The sequence below is a fragment of the Pteropus medius genome, unplaced genomic scaffold (assembly GCF_902729225.1).
Source record: "Pteropus medius unplaced genomic scaffold, Ma_sr-lr_union100, whole genome shotgun sequence".
NCBI classification, from domain to species: Eukaryota; Metazoa; Chordata; class Mammalia; order Chiroptera; family Pteropodidae; genus Pteropus; species Pteropus medius.
The window spans coordinates 30,387,322-30,406,294 of record NW_024344378.1 but is presented as its reverse complement, the minus strand read 5'-3'; the positions used below and the strand labels follow the sequence as shown (position 1 = coordinate 30,406,294).

Here is an 18,973-nt window from a genome sequence, read left to right as displayed (position 1 = left end):
GGGTGCTTATTCTGTGTTAACCTAATGTTCCTGCCACTTTACTCTTCATAAGAACTAGAGTTGAGTGGTGTATAACAAGTTTCATTCAATTTTCCCAACCAAGTTGTGAAGCCCACTGACATCAGAACTACATAGTTCTCTAAAATGCTAGAATAATACCAGAGCAGTTGCATCAGAAGTCAGGAGTAAAGCAAACAATGTGTCTACATTTCAATAAAGGTAAGCGTATTTCTCTATCTTTGAATGCAACCCTCTTGGGAGAAGAAAGTGCCCCATGAGTAACATTATGCTAATTCCTTAAAGAAAATAAACAATATTTTCCCTCAGACATTATGAAAAAATATGTATATATATTTTTTTAAATCAAAGGACTAGGCTTTCATTTGTGGATTGCAAATGTCATCCAATTCAGGATATCAAAAACCTGCCCTTTTATATGATCATTTGCTTATTTTCGACACTTTGATGATGACAGAAAATCAGGTTTGAAGGGTACCAGCATGAACTGCCAGCATGTAGAGAAATCCCAGAGAGCCACAAAAGCATAGAAAGTAAGGGTGATATCAGACGCATTTCATTTCAAGTCTGATGAGCCTGCATTTAGGATTTTCTGGATGGGCAGCTTTGCCAAGGCATTTGAGATATGGGGCTTTTCATTCCGCTCCTTACACTCACACACACACACAACCGGATACACACCTGGGGCGCATTCAAACTCTACGTACAGTAGGTGGCATATATGAATGTATATGTATGTATTTTCTTTAAAAAAGAGCTTGACATCTGACAAAGACACAAAGGCAATATAGGTGCAGTGAGTCTGGCTCTAGAAACGTGCACAGTCCCTGCAAGTAATGCCCGTTAAAATGAAACATTTCTGAGGATGAGGACAGACATGGCAAGCGGGAGGGGCGGGGGCCGACAGACAATACAGAGACCCGCAGCTCCCCCACGGACAGGGCGCCACATGGCCCCGGTGCGTAACCCTTGCTTACTGTGGGCTCTTGGGGTAGAAGGGCAGGGTCACATGGCTGAGATCCTGGATGTCGAAGGCGGTGGGCTCAGCGGAGATCGCCTGCCGCTTAGTGCGCGTCTCACCCTGCAAGGTGCTCGCGCTCTGCTTCTGCGCCTGTTGGGTGGCCGGCCGGATCACCGAGCGGTACTTGTCCAGCTCGTTTTGCAGCTTCTGGATCAGTTCGTCCTTCTGATCCAACTCTAGCTCCAGCTCGTCTATGAGAGCATCCCGCTGCCTCAGCTCCTCGATCTTCTCCTGGAGCGCGTACTGTAAATCCCGCAGGGTGCCCATGCTCTTCCGGGCTGCCGGCGGCTCCTTCCAGCCGCTGCTCCGAGTCTTGGGGCTTCCTCCCCTCTCTGATCAACTTTCCCCAAAGTCGCTGCTGCCTCCCGAGTGCAAAAGCTTCCTACTTGAGACCAAAGCCAGCCCTGGCTTCTGAGCATGCCCAGTCCGCCGGCTCCAGCCACCGTGAGTTTCAGTGCAGATTCCACTTCTTGGGGCTGACGGAGAAGGCTGAGTGTAGGGATGAGCAAAACAGCAGGTCCACCCCGGGATTAAACCTGACACGCGGTGGGCGCTGCAGCGCGGGGGAGAAGAGCCGGCGGCGCAATGGCAGGGAAGCAGGAGAAGGGGACGTGGATGAGGCTGAGGCAGTGGTTGGTCTGCCGGGTCACTCGCGCCGGGTGCCAGAGGAAGCCAGCGGTGCGTGTGGGGAGCCTGATAACCCTCTGGGGCGCGTGGGGGGGATGTGCAGGCGGAGCGAGGCAGGAGCACCACTTTGGGGGTGGGGAGGTGAGAGGAAAAGGACAGCGAGGACTCAGCACACACTGTGGAGGTGTGAGCCGGCTCCAGAGCAGACCAGTCTTGAGGACCACGGGCTACAATCCTGGCGACTTAAGTGGGCAGAACGCACCCTGCGTCCTAAACGCTCTGAGTTCTGGAGGTATTTTCACCGCCAGCCTCACCAAGGAAGGTTCCCGGGCGGTGTGGCTAAGCTTTTCCTTCTCCCGCACCACCTTTCCCACCGGGAGTGCGGCACACAGGTGGCTAACGCCTGAAAAGAAACTTGCCTCTCAGGAGATCAGAGCTAGTCCGTGCCTAAGAGGGATTCCTCCTGACATCCAGGTGCCTTTGGGAAAGGGAAGTTGGGGATGAGGGGGTTCTGACTTCCTCCACTAAGCATTCCCACTTTCTACCTGCGACTGTTAATTACTCCCCTTTTCACCTTTCATCCTTTCCAAACTCAGGTTAATGAACTCTTTTTATAGTAAAAGTCAAAAAGGGTTTGGGCCCTAGAATGCCACTCAGCTTCTCCACTATCTTGAGCTAGTGTCTGGGGGAATTGTTTATGGATGGGCTTTGCTACTTCAATTTGCTTAATTTGGGAAGGTGTGGGTTGTGGGGAGAACGGGGAAAAAACATTCTTGAGTTTCGAAAAGTTCCTCCTAAAATTAAACCATACCTTTAAAAATATTAGTTCCCTGACAACCACACTGTTAGGACTGTACTCTTCCACTTGAAAGGCAAGATACAAACTTTGAAAAAGAAGGAAGATCATAAAGAAAAGGGGGAGCCTGGCTGGACTCCAATAAATTGTACACTGTACCACCCTGCCTCTATCCACCCTTGCCCCCATTCCTACCCACTCCGTATTTCCTAAAATGACAATTAAGCAGCATCCTTTCTGTCCAAGAATAATTCTGCCATCATTGGATCACATATTTAGAATCCCTAAATATTTACTTTATACTTACCTAAATTCCTAATGTTTATCTAAATCTTCACCAACTCATCCAATTTTAAAGCATCTTTATTAGCACTCTCTAATTACTATTCTTGGGCACTCAGTGCTGTAAAACTCAAAGCTCTATATGACCATTCCTTAACACTAAAACAAAGTAGACAGACAATAATTTAAAACTGAATTGCAATCCAGAACCAGTCACTGGAATCTAAACTTAGCCAAGGACACATATATTAGTTTCCAAAATAACTTACTCACTTTTACTTTTGAATATACAACTTTTTCTATCTAAGCTAAGAAAAGAGAAAGAAATGAAAGAAGGAAAGAAGGAAGCGAAGGGGGAAAAGGAGGAGGAGGGAGGAGAGGAGGAGGGAGGGAGGAGGAGGAGGAAGGAGGAAGGGAGGAAGGGAGGAAGGGAGGAAGGGAGGACGGACCAGCTAGCCAACAGCAAGTTAGCAAACTTTTTGATTTAAAGTATCCTTGTTCGTAACTTGAGGTATAAATGACAGAGGATATATAATCCTAAACATTCTTCTACACAGATTATGATCTAATTCTCTTAATACAGATGACACAAGACACTTAATTTTTCTACTTTTCAACATGGACGCGTAATATATAAAGTGGATAATTCACAAAACATTTTCATTTGTAATAAACAAAATATAAATAACTTACAAATACTGATAGCAAGAAATAACAGTTCTGAATTATTGTTGTCTTAATTAAAACTAAGCCAAGCAGAGAAGTATTATGATTTTGTATTTCTGACACTATTCTAAAAGAGCCTCTGTGATATTTTCCTTCTTCCAGGCAGAAGGCCAAATTCTTATCTTTTTAACCTATGGGAATTCTTTAATTCCATGGGAAAATGTTTAAAACTAAATGACTTTTTCCTATCAATCTATTATAGGGGTCCATGAGGCCAAGAATTTATGTCTAAAAATATATCAGAAGCAACGTATAATGGATATCATTAGATAACTGCTAAGCGGGGTTAGAGTTTAAGATTCATTTGAGATTTAAATGGGGTTACTTAATGTCTGTGAGCAGCACAGAGTAGAAATTCTTCTTCATTTGTAGAAATCCTGTGACATGGACAAAGGAAAACAAACTAAGCATTTTTCCCCCAAAATTTAAAAAAGCCCTTCAACCAAAAAATATTCAGGTATTTTGAACAAAAGTGAGGTTTTTTCTACAGAGTTATGTGAATATTTTTCACTATTTATGCTATCATACCTACATGCAACTATAGGATATATCCATATTAAACTTTCATTTTAAATGGAATATATTCCATGATGAATCTCATATTGAAAGTCAGGAACCTGTTGTAATAAATGCAAAGGAAAAAAATGGCCAAGAAGATATGACTATTACAATTGACTTACACTTTGAAAGGTGTTTAAGTTATAAAAATATATTTGATTATATTAGCCTACATTATAAAAAAATAATTCAATTTTCCCTTAAATATTTTATAATTGTATATGCAAAATCCAGAACTCTAAGCTTTTCTCTTCCATCCTTGAAGTCAAAACAAATATTTAAAGTAAGTTTTTCAGTGATGTTCTTGACTGGTTTGTTTAGATCATGAGGGACCTGATTTTCTATCCCAACTTTTTAAGTGATTCCAATATTTTCTCAACCATCATTTGCGCTAAACCTGGTAAATGCTGGAAATAAATTTTACGTGAAAAATCAAGGTCCTACAGTTAAATTTCAACAGACAGATTATACTATGTGTCTCAGTAAACTTAGTTGACTAAATTATAAGATCAAAGACCAGGCACAAGTCTACTTTCTTCTCATTACGAAGTGACTACCACAAATCTGAAATGGACTGGAGTGGAATGACATATACTGAACTCTCCCATAGTCTGTCTGGGATTACATCTGGATGTTAGATGCTGAAACAGAGAACAATGAAATTCTGAAGAACATGAGTTTATACTCTAGAATTCCATAGTCAACTCACAACTTACTTTTCAGCAGTCTCTCTTTGGCATAGCCCTAACAGAAGAAAAGTTCTAATAGTAGCCAGACCAACCTGTGGCACATTGATGCTCTTTAATTTTGCACCCAACCTTCATGAATGAGAGCATTATCATGTCTTCCTTAATAAAATCTCTGAATCATTTTATAAAATATTCAATAATGCAGCTTTATCATACTATGTATTTAAAAATAAAGTCTGTAGAATTTGTAATCCTTCACTAAAAAATATAATTTGCCTCAGAAGTATTGTGATTATTTTGTCATCCAATTGTTCCTTCCGCTGATGCTACATTTCCTGGAAGAATTCTAAGTTTGAAATTTTCTTCTGCCATTTCATATGCATATCTTGAATAGCAAGAAACAAATTAAAGAGACATAGCTAAGCTTTTTAGGTGATGTCAACTACCCCTCATAGAAAATTGGTAGCAGTAACAAGTACCCTTAAGAATCTAGATATGAAAGTTAGTATTACTGGTAGACATACTGCCTTGCTCAAGTTGCTAATATTAATCAGGGACACAATAAAAATAACTAACTTCCTTGAACTCTTGAATGACCGGGATTGTTCATGTAACTCTACAGTAGGACATTATCATTATTTCCATTTATATTTCAGAAGATGGAGCCGCAAAATTACCCACCTAATAAATGGCAAAGCCTGAATTAAAATCCAGACCATTTGATGAAGGGCTCAATTCCTTACTCTCGCCCCTCATTGCCTTGTGCAGGATATCCAACTGTCGCTGCTGTCTTGGTTCTGGATCCAGTGAAGATATGCATATCCTTAACAATAACTAGCCTGACTGCAGGGCTGGGGAGGTGGAAACAGGGAAAGGCTGGAAAATCCTGCAAGAGCAGGAAAAAGATGTTTTAAAAGCTTTCCCCCAAAAACTGTCTTTACTCCAGTACCATTTTATTTAGTTTAGGGTGACCAGCTTGTACCAATTTGTCTAGGAATCTCCCAGTTTTAATTCTAAAATTGCTTGGGACTATCCCAATTTTAAAACTAAAGTCCTAGGTACTCCTTGGACCTGGGCAAACGAAGACAGCTGGTCACCCTAATTGATTCAGGATTGCTGAGCCTCTCTATTTTACAAATATTTTTAAATTTTGCTTTCAAAGTTACTGATGGAAAAGTAAAACCGAGAAAGATCTGGAACAATAATACTTATTATTTTTGGCACATTATAAATCAATGTATGCATTTGTTTGTGTAAATGTTTTAGGAAAGCAATATACTCCAAGGCTGAACAATATACCACAGGAATTGTCTTTGGAATAAAGGGGGGGATGAGTCAGACAACAGAATTTTAATTATACTTTGATAAATTAGACAAGGACTCAAGGCTCTCCTTTGGTTTATTATTATTATAGAAATCTGGAACTTAGAAATATTGGCTTCCTATTGATTAAGCACAGCATTTCACACACCTATTCTGTTAACTCACAAAGAATTATATTATTCTTAAGAATGTGTTTGATAGATGCAGCCAACAGAAATGCATATTTAAATAGATATAAATAAAAATTCTAATGGTCAGCTGTTCTGAAGTTATAATATTGAGAATCATACATTCTGCATGGAAAAAAAACCATAAACCATTAATGATGAAAACTTACTGCAGAGACTTCAAAAGTAATAGTGCATTGTATCATAATTGCTAATATGCTTAGAGTTTAATACCAAATTAGTGTCATGCCTAATATTTGTTGAAATGAATTCTTTGCAGCTTAAAATGATGTGAAGATCTTATTGGGCCTTAGCCTAAACTAGTGCTCAAAACATTCATTCAATAGCTAACAAAAAGAACATTTCTTTGAACTGTTAGTAAGCTGTTCATTTGCAAAGACCAGAGAAATAAAAGGATTTTAAGAAGAAAAATATTAGGTTTTCTGTATTTTTTCATGAACAGAAAATTTTTAAAAGCATAAAATGGAATTTAAAATGCTTTATTCGCAAAATATCATACTGCATTTTAAGCCTAGTAAATATATGCATGAGTATGTAACATCATAATATCTCTGTATCTGATTAATAAATTACAGTTTCTCAGTTCCATTTCAGTGATTCTTCTGGTATGTTAAATGCACGTTATTTCTGAAGTTAATGCATTAGTATTTTCCACAAAATATTCAAAAAACATTTGCAAAAGTAATTTTCCTTTTGAAATGGCTTTGATATCATGAGACTTATAGGACAATAGCTCTGGAGTCAATGATTTATTGTTGTTGCTTTTATTTTAAATAGCTTTAACAGCAGATTTAACTTGTTTTCCTCCTACATGTTTTGCATTCAAAATTGAAAGTAAAAATTAAAACTACATTTTGCTTGTGAACTTGCTAAAATTAGTAAGGTGGGAAAATACTGAGGCTGTAAGAAAGATAATAAAATGGAATTTTGAGCGAATTGGATTTTTATCAGTAAGTAAAATGAATGATTTGAGCAAGAGAAAGATAGCAAGCATTTGTTTATACTGTGAGATTGTCAGAGGTTTGGAAGAGAGGGGAAGTTGCAGGCAAAGAGACTTAATAGAGAAATACACAGAGATTTTCATACTTGCTAACTTAATGGACGAATAAATATCACCTAATGTCAAATTAAGTTAACTCTTGATATAGTGACTTTTTTATAATCATTATGAAATTCAAATCCAGAATCCATCTCTAACGATAGGCAAGTGAAGCAGTCGCCTGGTAAAACAAATAGATAGCATTCTAGGGCCAAGATACGGTGCCTGATGTTTATGAAAGCATTACCATTGAAATAAAGATAGAGCCTCATACTAGAGCCCACAAAATGCATATATTTGCTATGCATTTGAAAACAACTTTTAAATGATCACTTTGCCCAGTGCACTCAAAAAAATTCAATAATTTCTTCCTGATCTATCTGATTTTTTTAAATTCATTTTTCAAAGAACAGGTATTTACCTTGTAGATAACAATACTTTAAATATTAGTAGTTCAGATTTAAACTTAAAAGACATATGTACAAACACCTATATAATAAGTTACTAAAAGCAGTAATATATAAAGTATCATATGGTTTTAATGCCCCCTACAAATAAATATAAAATAAGACGGACTTTGTTTAATATCAGGCAGAATATTCAGTGTCTGACTTGAGTCACTGTATTATATAAGAATGTTTTTACTTAAAGATCAGAGTTCATTTAGCGAGTTATAGAAAATTCATTTAAGTTTTCCACAGATTATATAGTACAGTGAAAATTACCATCTACTTCCTTAGAAAAGCATCTATGTTAAATAACAATTTTAAGTGGAAAAAATGACAGGGAAATCTTCGAAACATCTATTTGTGGAATATTAAAAGCAATTGCTGGTTAGAAACATAGAAATTGCTTATTTTCATTTTACAATTTCCACTGATCAGACCTTCTATCAGTACAAGACCCTCTATTAGTATATAGCAATTAACATTCTCTCAGTAGTCACAGAACTGAAACTTACCTAATGTCACAGCATTTCCATATGCACTCCATTACTTAATCAGCTTTATGCCACTCTTATGGGCATTCCCAAATATAGAGTATTAAAGGACGATAGTAACATTTGCCATGGTTGGATACCCTATCCTCCTCACCTCCTCGGGGATGGGGGAAGAGGAAGCAGAGGTATCCTTATTTTTTACTCACAGTGGGTAGCATAGAATTTTGAGCTAAGATGGACCATAGAGATTATATAAATGAACATCCTAAATTCAAATTTAAGGGAACGCAAAGACCAAGGCAGAGGCAAGTTTAGAACCCAACTCTCCCAATTCTCAGCATAGTGTTCTTAAAGCTATATTATTCTTTCACTTGGCATTTTATTATTTCTGCACATAAAAGCCTGATTTGGTTCACATAAAAATCTGACCTCATATCTCTTAGTAATTAATAGTTCTTAAAGCCAATTCAGAACACTTTAATTTGCTGTAGAGAACAAAATATATTAAAAGATCTTTGAAATGTCTGATTAGTTCTATTATGCCACTCCTTATATTTAAACCGGATGGAACTTCTTTTGCTACTATGGGGATCCACATGAAGGTGTGTAGGGGTGTGTGTGTATGTGTGTGCATGCACACACACTTGTACAAGGCATACATATACCATAGGTATGAAATCTAAACCATATCTTCCTAATCAACCTCCATTTATGTCAATCTAAAACTGGGCACATGAGATAGATTCATCCCAAATATTTTGCATTACACCTTATTTGATAAAGGTAGAGAAATAGAGTAAGCCATCTTGCTTAATTTTTCTCTCTTTAGATATAGCAGCTTAGGTTTCCTTACATTACAGGATTTTAAAAGCCCTTGAAATATTAAAAACAATCATTATCAAGAAAGATAAAATTTGTCTCCAATTCATAGAAATCAAAAGGTAACACCCTAAAACTCACATAGAACTCCTGGGATTCAAATGGTATTACTTGTTTGATTTCCTTAAATCATGTAATTGATCTTAGATCACTTGACATTTTTAAAGTATAAAAAATTTTAAATATGCCAAAGGCAATTTTATTTATTTCACTTTTTCTAATGGAGTACTCTACAAAATTTACAAAAAAATAATAATAATAATACGGCAAAGATATATATTTTGGAACACATTGAAAAAGCATTTAGATTTTTATTACATTAATATTTTCTTCAAAATAATTTTGTATTTTAATATTCAATGTTTTTTAATCACTAATATATCTACCAAGCGGATTATCAACATTAACACATTACATAATTTTCATATTCTAAAATCAGGAAATACTCAACTGTGGGAAATTGGAATAGTTAATGAAGAAAATACAAATAACCAAGAAAAAGCATATGATGATGGCTGGTGCAATAGCTAAACTCAGTGATCAAAGAACAGCTTTGCCAGCAACTCAATCACTCTAAATGAGAGCTCTCACACAAAGTATACTATAATGCAGTATTTTCTCAAAAGGTGAACTGAAGAACATTAGTTTCTTTAAATGGTGATAACTGTAACAAAAACAAGGGGGGGTATTCCATGATCAAAAGTATTTGGCAGACACTGTGAAAAGTTCAGTAAAACAATCTCTTTCTGCATTATTCCTCAGAACTTTTTATTTTCCAAAATAAAAAGTATTATGGATCTCCAAAATAAATATCTAGAAAATATTTAGTTGATTTAAACAACCGGACTTTCATCTAATACTTTAAATGTTGAAATTGAGTATTTATGACATTTAAATCATTCATTCAAAAAACTTCATTATAAACTACAAGCACCTACCCCATTTTTGAAATTCCTTACATACACAACAATATTAGGGACAAGAACACATAGTGCTAGTCCCACCAAAGTACTGCCAACTACCAGTATCCCCCTTTAAAGCCCAAATTACCCGGCCTGTGACCATAGCCAATGACATGACAGAAAACCATGAACATATGACAAATGTGATGCTTGCAGGAAGGACTAACATCGCCATTTGACCCATAATCACTTTTCCTCCCTTTAAAATTAGGCTGGGTTGCAAGATTGTTGCTCAGGTTGGGAAAATAATTAAGGAAAAATTAATGGGACTGAAATCATGAGAGCAATTTATTAATTATTAATTACATAAGTGTTAACACTGACCTTTTTGTTCTTTAAAATCTCCAGGCATCAAGCAATTTCATTTTAACATTTTAGAGCTTTTTAACTGATGATTTTCTGTTTGTAAAACCCTTTTTCTAACCCATTTCACTCTCTCAAATCCTAACCCCATCACTTCCTGGGATATCACCACCCTTCCATCTTCTGAGTCGTTAACTCAATGAACTTATTCTTCAGTTCTCCCCCTAAATATCGCTTCCTCTCATAATACTTCTGAATCATCCCTGTGCTATTCTACCTTAAATGATTTATGACCATATATTATTTGCAAGGATATTTGTTAAATACCTATAATTTCCATTATACTAAATCTCCAAGATAGCAAGGAACTGTGTCTATTTTGTCCACTAACACATGGAGCAAATAGGCATTCTCTATATATTTGTTAAATGCATTGAGCAAATGAAAGTAGGACAAAATGAATGAATTCAAGAAATATTTATTTAATATCTACAATACACCACCATCAATAAACAGAAAAATTGCCCCTTTCACCCTTTTCTCCATTAAGAGATCCAACCAACAAGCTGAACTAATATCTTTTGTTGCAATATAGAGATGGGCTTCAGAGTTGGCACCCTTCATGTGGGTGTCATTCAGAAATACATACATAAAAAGTCTCAGAAACCATTTTGATTACCCATGAGGCACTGCAGCCCTGTATCCCAGGTCTCAGTCAAGAAGTCTACAAGTCACACATTGACTAGATTTTAAATAGCACTGATTTTCTATGTTTTTCTTGGAAATATTGGTGATATCTGTTGTTCTTAGACAGGTAGTTGAAGTGTGGATCTAACCACTTAAAATAGGTAAAACCTTTGAAACTATTATGACCAAAATTAGCCTAAAATGTGTTAATTACAGCTTAGAAGTAAATGCAGGCAAATTGCTCTGTAATGTGATGCAAAGATGACAGTGAAAAATAGGATATGATGATTTTTCTGAAAAGTGATGTTTTCGCTCTCTATAATTCTGTAAGTTATTTTTGGATGTAATAAATCACATGTATCACAGGCTTAGTTTTAAAATGTGTTTTGTCTTCTGCCAAAAAAAAACAAAACAAAACATAGATATCATTCTTTGAAAACATATCTACCTGCTTAAGACCTATGATAACTGTGTTTTCAACCTGTCATCTAGAAATATTTCTAGGAAATAATATTTCCTGATATCCCTTTACCTTTTCAAACTATGTCTAGACAATCAACACTCTTAATGAACTTTTAACTTGCCATATCTCAGAGTCTTTCTTACTTTTAGGCTTACAATATATTGTCTTTAGGGTACAATGCTCTTATAACACTGGTAGCAACTATAGCAATAGCAACTATGCAATTTCTTCAGTTTCTTGAAAAGTTCTAGATATACCTTCAAAAAGCTGACTTCTTTCTTTGGAGTTTGCCTGTTTTTAATAGTCCTTATTAATACTTACATCTTTTAAAAAATTATTCGTGTCATTTTGTATTATTTTGAAAGTAGATGCTTCCCAATAAGGTATTTATAAGTCATGCCAGTGATTATTAACCAATAATATTTGTGACTTACTTGATCACCTCATTTACAATAGCTTTGGAAGTTCAGATTAAAATAAAATTCAAGAAGCAAATTTATCTCCAAAAGTACTTTGAATTCAATAACTTAATTCCTAAAGTAGATATCCTTTTCTTCTCTCTTGTTCCTTTTTTTTTCTATAGAATATCAGAATAGGCCTTTCAAACAAAACCATAAGCTTAATACTACGGTCAGCTGAACATGGAAGTGCTAACTTTGGGGTGTTAGCCATAACTCATGTGTTAAATAGTTGTTCAGTTAAATTAAAGACAAGGGTAGTTTGTTAATGCAAAAAAAAAAAAAAAGGAATATTTCTCAGATACATTTTCCTATAATTTCAAAAAGTCAGCTAGAAGGTTTCCTAAGTTCTTTAAATTTATTGCACTTCCAAAAACCTAAGTCCCAACTTTTCCTATGAAAAAATAAAAGGAGACCTCTACCTATGGAAGAGAGTCAAATTTGGAAGACTGAAAGCTTTGTACACATATACCCCACAAATCTCTATAAATGAAACCTAACACTGCAATAGTATAATGATGCATCTGGGTCTAAACGGAAATGTAAATTTCTCATTAGCTACCTCCTGAAAGTTCTGGATCTTCAATAAAACCTGAATGTCAATAGCTATTTGAATGTAAGAACTCTCTTGACATTACATCATTTATCTCTAGTAGTTCTTATTTACATCTTTTCCTCCTAAGAAATAGGAGTCTCAAGTTGTAGTTATCAATACACGTAATCCTTTTGGAAGCAGTATTTTCAGAGAGTAAAAAATATATATGATTAATTGTAATTAAGTTCTATAAAAGAAAAATATTATATTGAGATATATATACCATTCTAAATATAGAAAACATATTCCTTATTTTTCAACTAAAAATATTTTTTAGAAAACAGTATCTGAGATATAAATTTGTCACTTTTTAAAAGTATAAGGTTTAGCAAAAAATTATGATTGTGAAATTTATACTTCTCCTTTACATAGCTTATTTTATTTTTAAATATATTTTCATAAATAATATACAGCTTCAGCAAACAGTACATTCTTTAAATTTTTCTCTCAGCTATTAAATACTAATTTCTAAGGGCTAAAATACAAAACTAAAGGTACAATTGCACCCTCTACTGTTCAAATGTTCTACTCCATATTGAGCAAAGTGCTGTGTATGTTTAACATATTTATTATAAAAGTAACAGGTAAATCATATTGGATTCCTTTTGATATTCATTAGCAGATTCTCAAAATATTAAACTATATTGATTAGTGTTTCTTGACTAATACAAAGAACCTTGACATTTATAGTTACTGGAACTAAACTAATTTAGAAAAGAATAATTTAGTAACGTAAAGTATTCATTAACTTGCTGACAATAAATGGCAATGTTGATTATCTTTTTAACATTAGTCTCAACAAGGAAAAATATCAAGTTGTTTAAGCCAACAATTGGTATACTCTTCTAACAGTATATAAAGTTTAGCCAATTTTTTTTTACTTTAGAAATTAAAGTAAACATTAATGTTTCTATAAAACTGTACTTTGAAGTTCTAAAATATTAGTTTTAATATCATTGTCAAGATTTAAAATTTTTAAGGGGAGATATAAAGGGATCTTCTCATTCTGCCATGATCCATGATCCATGGCAGAATGAGAAGATCCCTTTATATCTCCCCTTAAAAATTTAAGTCAAACTATAATCCAACAAAGTTTCCTCTGCTCAACGCACAAACATGTATAAGATATCCACACAATGGTACATCTGAAGGTAGGCATATTGGAACAATTAGGGGAGATGGGATGGGAGGAAGGACAAGGATAGTGTCCAGAGTTTGGAGTTTGGCACCCCCTGCAACCCCAGCTAAACCAGTAGTGGTGGAGGAGCCAGGCTGTGGCCCTCAAACTACAGCCTGGTGGAGGGTAAGAGTGCCAGAAGCAGTATCTTTGCTGGAGAATCTGGCTCCTTTCTACCCACACCCATTATAACAGTGGAAAAGTGATCAAATAGAGTGGTGCCAGTGGCCATTAACATCAAGGAGGCAGCACTGAGGACTCACAAACCTGGCTCCCCACTACTCAACATATCTTCCACCACAATGATGGTGTCCCATGACTGAGATGACCAGGACAGAGAGAGAACATCCATCACTCTGGTGGGTACTTAGCAATTTCCATGCCCAAAGTGATGCTCCCCGCCCCACCGTGACACCTGAAGACACAAGTAGCACAAGTAAGAGAAAACAAAAACTTGCATTATAGCACTATCTACTAGAAAACAAAAGAAAGACCTTTAATAATCATCTTGCTGAATAGTTAAGAGTAAATATCTAAATGCAAGAATTCACAGCGTAGAAGAGATCTATCAAGTACCATAAATAACCAAAGTAACATGGTAACACAGAAAGAAAAGAAAAAGTTTTCAGAAACCAAACTCAAAGTAATGGAAAACTCTGATTTAAATAACAGAGAATTTAAGGTTATAGTTATAAAGCAACTCATGAGATACAAGAAAACTCAGAAAGGCAGTTCAATGAGCTCAGCAATAAATTAATGACCAAAAGGACAATTTTACCAAAGAGATTTAAACTGTAAAAAAGAACCAAACAAATTCTAGAAATTAAAACTCAATAAATGAGATGAATAATACATTACAGAGCATTGGAAACAGAGGAGACCAGATAAAAGAGAGAATTAGCTAGCTTAAAGATAGAAATCTAGAAATGATGCAGGTGGAAGAGAGAGAAGTTTAAAAAAATGAAAGAACTCCATAATAACTATCTGACTCCATAAGAAAGAGCAACATAAGAACAATGGGTATCCCAGAAGGAGAAGAGAGAGAGAAGGGACAGAGAACCTATTGAAAGAAATAATTGATGAAAACTTCCCAAAACCTAGAGAAGAAGCTCTACATCCAAATACAAGAAGCTAACAGACTATCTAATTATCTCAAAGCAAAAAGACTTTCACCAAGACATATTACATTAAAACTCTCAAAAGTTTATAAAGAAAGAATTGTAACAGAAGCCAGGGGTAAAAAAGATAGCAAACTACAAAAGAAACCCTATCAGATTATCAGAAGATTTCTCATCAGAAATCCTACAAGCCAGGAGAAAGTGGAATAATATATTCAAAATATTGAAAGAAAGAAACTATCAGCCAAGAATAATATGTTCATCAAAATTATTCTTTAAATATGAAGGAGAAATAAAGGCTGTCTCATACAAACAAAAGATGAGAGACTTTACCATCACAGGACCTGCATTAAAAGAAATATTGAAAAGAGCTCTTTTACCTGAAATAAAAAGAAAAAAGTATACAGAACTGAGCAAGGTGACAAACAGAAGCAGGAAACTGTAACTCTATTTTAAAATAGAGTATTAAACATTTACTTATAACATAAATGTTAAAGGGGAAAATAAATTATTAACAGACATGAAGGGAGAAATTGACAGAAATACAATGGTAATGGACTTTAATACCCCACTCACATCAAAGGATAGGTCATTCAGACAGAAATTAAACAAATATTGGCTTTAAATAACACATTAGAGCTCATAGACTTAATAAACATTTATAGAACTTTCCAACCAAAATCACAGACTACACGTTATTCTCAAGTGTTCATGTAACATTCTCAAGGACAGACCATATGTTGGGACACAAAACAAGTCCCAATAAATTCAAGAAGATTGAAATCAAACCAAATATCTTTTCTGATGACAAAAATATGAAAGTGAAAATCAAATACAAAAATAACGCTGGAAAAACCGCAAATATGTGGAGATTAAACATGCTACTGAGCAACTATTGGGTCAAAGAAGAAGTAAAAGATACAAAGAGATAAATTAAAATAAAAATACAACATACCAAAATTGGGAGGATGCAGCAAGAGTGGTACAAAGCGAGAAGTTTATAGCAATACAGACATAACTCAATAACCAAGAAAAATCTCAATCTAGCATTAAACCTTAAGAAACTAGAAAAAAAAATGACAATTAAAGCCCAAAGTTAGTAAAAGGAAGGAAATAATAAAAATAGCAGAAATACATGAAATAGAGAATAAAAAGACAATAAAAAAATTAAAATGAAGAGCTGGTTTTTTGAAAAGCTAAACTAAATTGACAAACTTCTAGGTAGATTTATTAAGGAAACAAGAGAAAAGACTCAAATAAATAAAATCAAAAATGAAAGATGAAAAGTTACAATGGATACCTCAGAAATACAAAGGATTATACAAGAATGCTATGAAAGGCTGTATGTCACCAAATTGGACAATGTGAAGATATGAACAAATTCTTAGAAGCATATAACCTTCATAGAATGAATCATGAAGAAGTGGAAAACCTAAATAGATCCCTAATAAAGAAATTGAAAGAGTAATCAAAAACCTCCCCAAAACAAAAGTCTACGACCACATGGCTTCACTGGTGAATTCTACCAAACATTCAAAGGAGATTTAATGCCTATTTTTCTCAAACTTTTTCAAAAAATTTAAGAGGGGAAAATGCTTTCTAATTTATTTTACAGGGCCAATATTACCTTAATACCAAAACTAGGCAAGGACATAACAAAAAAAGAAAATTACAGGCCAATATCTCTGATGAACATAGATGAAAAAAATCCTCAACAAAATACTAGCAAATCAAATACAACAATACATTAAAAGGATAATACACCATAATCAAATGGGATTCATTTCAGGATGCAAGGATGATTCAGCATCTGCAAATGAATCAATGTGATACATCACATTAAAAGAATAAAGATAAAAATCATAGGTCATAACAATATTTGCAGAAAAAGCATATAAGATAAAAATCCATTTATGATAAAAGCTCTCAATAAAATGAGTATAGAAGAAAAGTATCTCAACATAATAAAAGCCTATATGACAAACCCTCAATTAACATCATACACGGTGGTGAAAAACTGAAAAAAATTTCAATTTTTTATGGAACCACAAATGACCCTGAATTATCAAAGCAATCCTTAGGGGAAAAAACAAAAAAACGCTCCAAACTTTGAACTATACTACAAGCTATACAAGTCAAAATAGTATGTTATTGCAGAGAAACAGACAAAGACAAATGATAAAGAACTAAGAGCCCAGAAATAAACCTACACATATATGGGCAACTAATTTTTCAACAAAGTAACTATGAATATACAATAAGAAAAGAAAGTCTTTTCAATAAATGAATAAACTGGACAGCCATATATAAAAGAATGAAATTACACCACTATCTTACACCATACGCAAAAGTAACTCAAAATGATTAAAGACTTGAATGTAAGATCTGAAAAAAACAAAATATATAGAAGAAAACTAGACACTAAGCTTCTGGACATTGGTTTCAGAAGTATTTTTGTGATTTTGACTCCAAGGCAAGGGAAACAAACAAAATATGTGAATGGGACCACATCAAACTCAAAGCTTATCCACAGCAAAAGAAACTATAAATAAAAAGGAATAGGAGAAGATATTTGCAAATGATACATTCAAAAAGCGGCTCATACTCAAAATATAAAAGAACTCATACAACTCAACAACAGCAACAACAACAACGACAACAAAAATCTGATTTAAAAATGGGCAGAGGTGAATAGACATTTTTTAAAGGAGACGTACACATGGCCAATAGGCACATGAAAAGATGTTCAATATCACTAGGTATTAGGTAAATGAAAATCAAAACCACAATGAGATATTTCCTCATGCCTGTTAGGATGGCTATTACCAAAAAGACCAGAAATAACAAATGTTGGAGATGATGTGGATTAAAAGGAAAGCTTGTATGCTGTTGGTTGGAATGTAAATTGGTACAGCCATTATGGAAAACATAATGGAGGAGTTTTCTTAATTAAAAATAGAACTACCATATGATCCAAAAATTTCACTTCTGGGTATTTATCTCAAAAATATAAGAACTTTAATTTGTAAAGATATTTGTTCTCCTATGTTCACTTGGGGCTAGAGGGACAAAAATTAGAGTTCAGGCCCAACCTTCAAAACTATGAAGAATAAACCTTGACTGATAATAATCCAGTACTCATAAAGATGGAAACCCTACTTCAAATATGCTCAATCCGTAAGAAAATTAAGCTAATTTGCCTCTAGTCAATTAGCCTGTCAATAACAAGAAAATCCTCACTGGAGAAACATATCTTCCAGAGTCTCAAATTATCTCTACAATTTTCATATACAATGTCCATAATTCATTCAGAAACAGCTAAATGGACCAAGACACAACTCCACAAAAAAAAAAAAAAAAAAAAATATGCATATGACAAAAGCAGGCCAGTGGGAGATCCTGATATTAGAATTATCTGACATGGACTTTGAAATAATTGTGACATTTATATTTTTAAAATGCAATTAAATTTTTAGAAATTTCAACAAAAAACTGAAAACCATAAAAGAAATTTAAATTGAAATTTTAGAACTGGAAAAAAGCAGTAACTGAATTTTAATAATTCTGTAGTTATGTTTAACAGCAGGAGAAAAAATTAGTACACTGAGAGATAAGTCCAAAGAAAATAGCTAGATTAAATAGATAAAAAGAATAAAATACAGATAAAGGAATATAAGACATAAGTTGATAAGGAAAAGATTTAACCTACATATAATGGGAGCCCCAAAAGGAGAAGAAAGAGAGAATATGGCAGAAACAATATTTGAGGAAATAATGGCTATGAATTTTCCAAAACTAATAAAAGATATATCAGGCCATGATTTCAAGAGGCACTGTAAACTACTAGCACAATAAATACAAAACACAAACATAGACACACAAACACACTCCTAGTTACATCATTTTAAAACTGCTTACTATCAAAAACAGTGAGAAAACTCCTGATAGCAAGCAGAGAAAAATGCTCCTCATCTTCAAAGGAGTAACAATAAAAGGACAGTTGACTTTTTAATTGGAACAGTGAACCATAGGACAATAGAATAGTAGCTCCAAAGAGCTGAAAAATTAACTGCCAACCTAGAATTCTATACTTGAGCCTTTGAAAATAAAAGCAAGCAAATATA

The 18,973-nt window shown here is 34.5% G+C and overlaps 1 protein-coding gene across 2 annotated transcripts in view; it reads right to left on the bottom strand.

Annotated features, from left to right (window-relative positions):
• The window catches only part of PRKG1 (protein kinase cGMP-dependent 1), a 1,114,039-nt gene that overhangs the window by 1,035,563 nt on the left and 59,503 nt on the right, over positions 1 to 18,973 (bottom strand). The window contains exon 1 of one of the 2 annotated variants that reach the window (XM_039871819.1): positions 996 to 1,808. The exons of the other annotated variant lie outside the window; for it this stretch is intronic. Coding sequence (XP_039727753.1) covers positions 996 to 1,306 — 311 coding nt within the window. The 5' untranslated portion in view covers positions 1,307 to 1,808. Of the gene's footprint in view, positions 1 to 995; positions 1,809 to 18,973 lie in introns of those variants that run through there. 2 annotated transcript variants of the gene reach the window in all.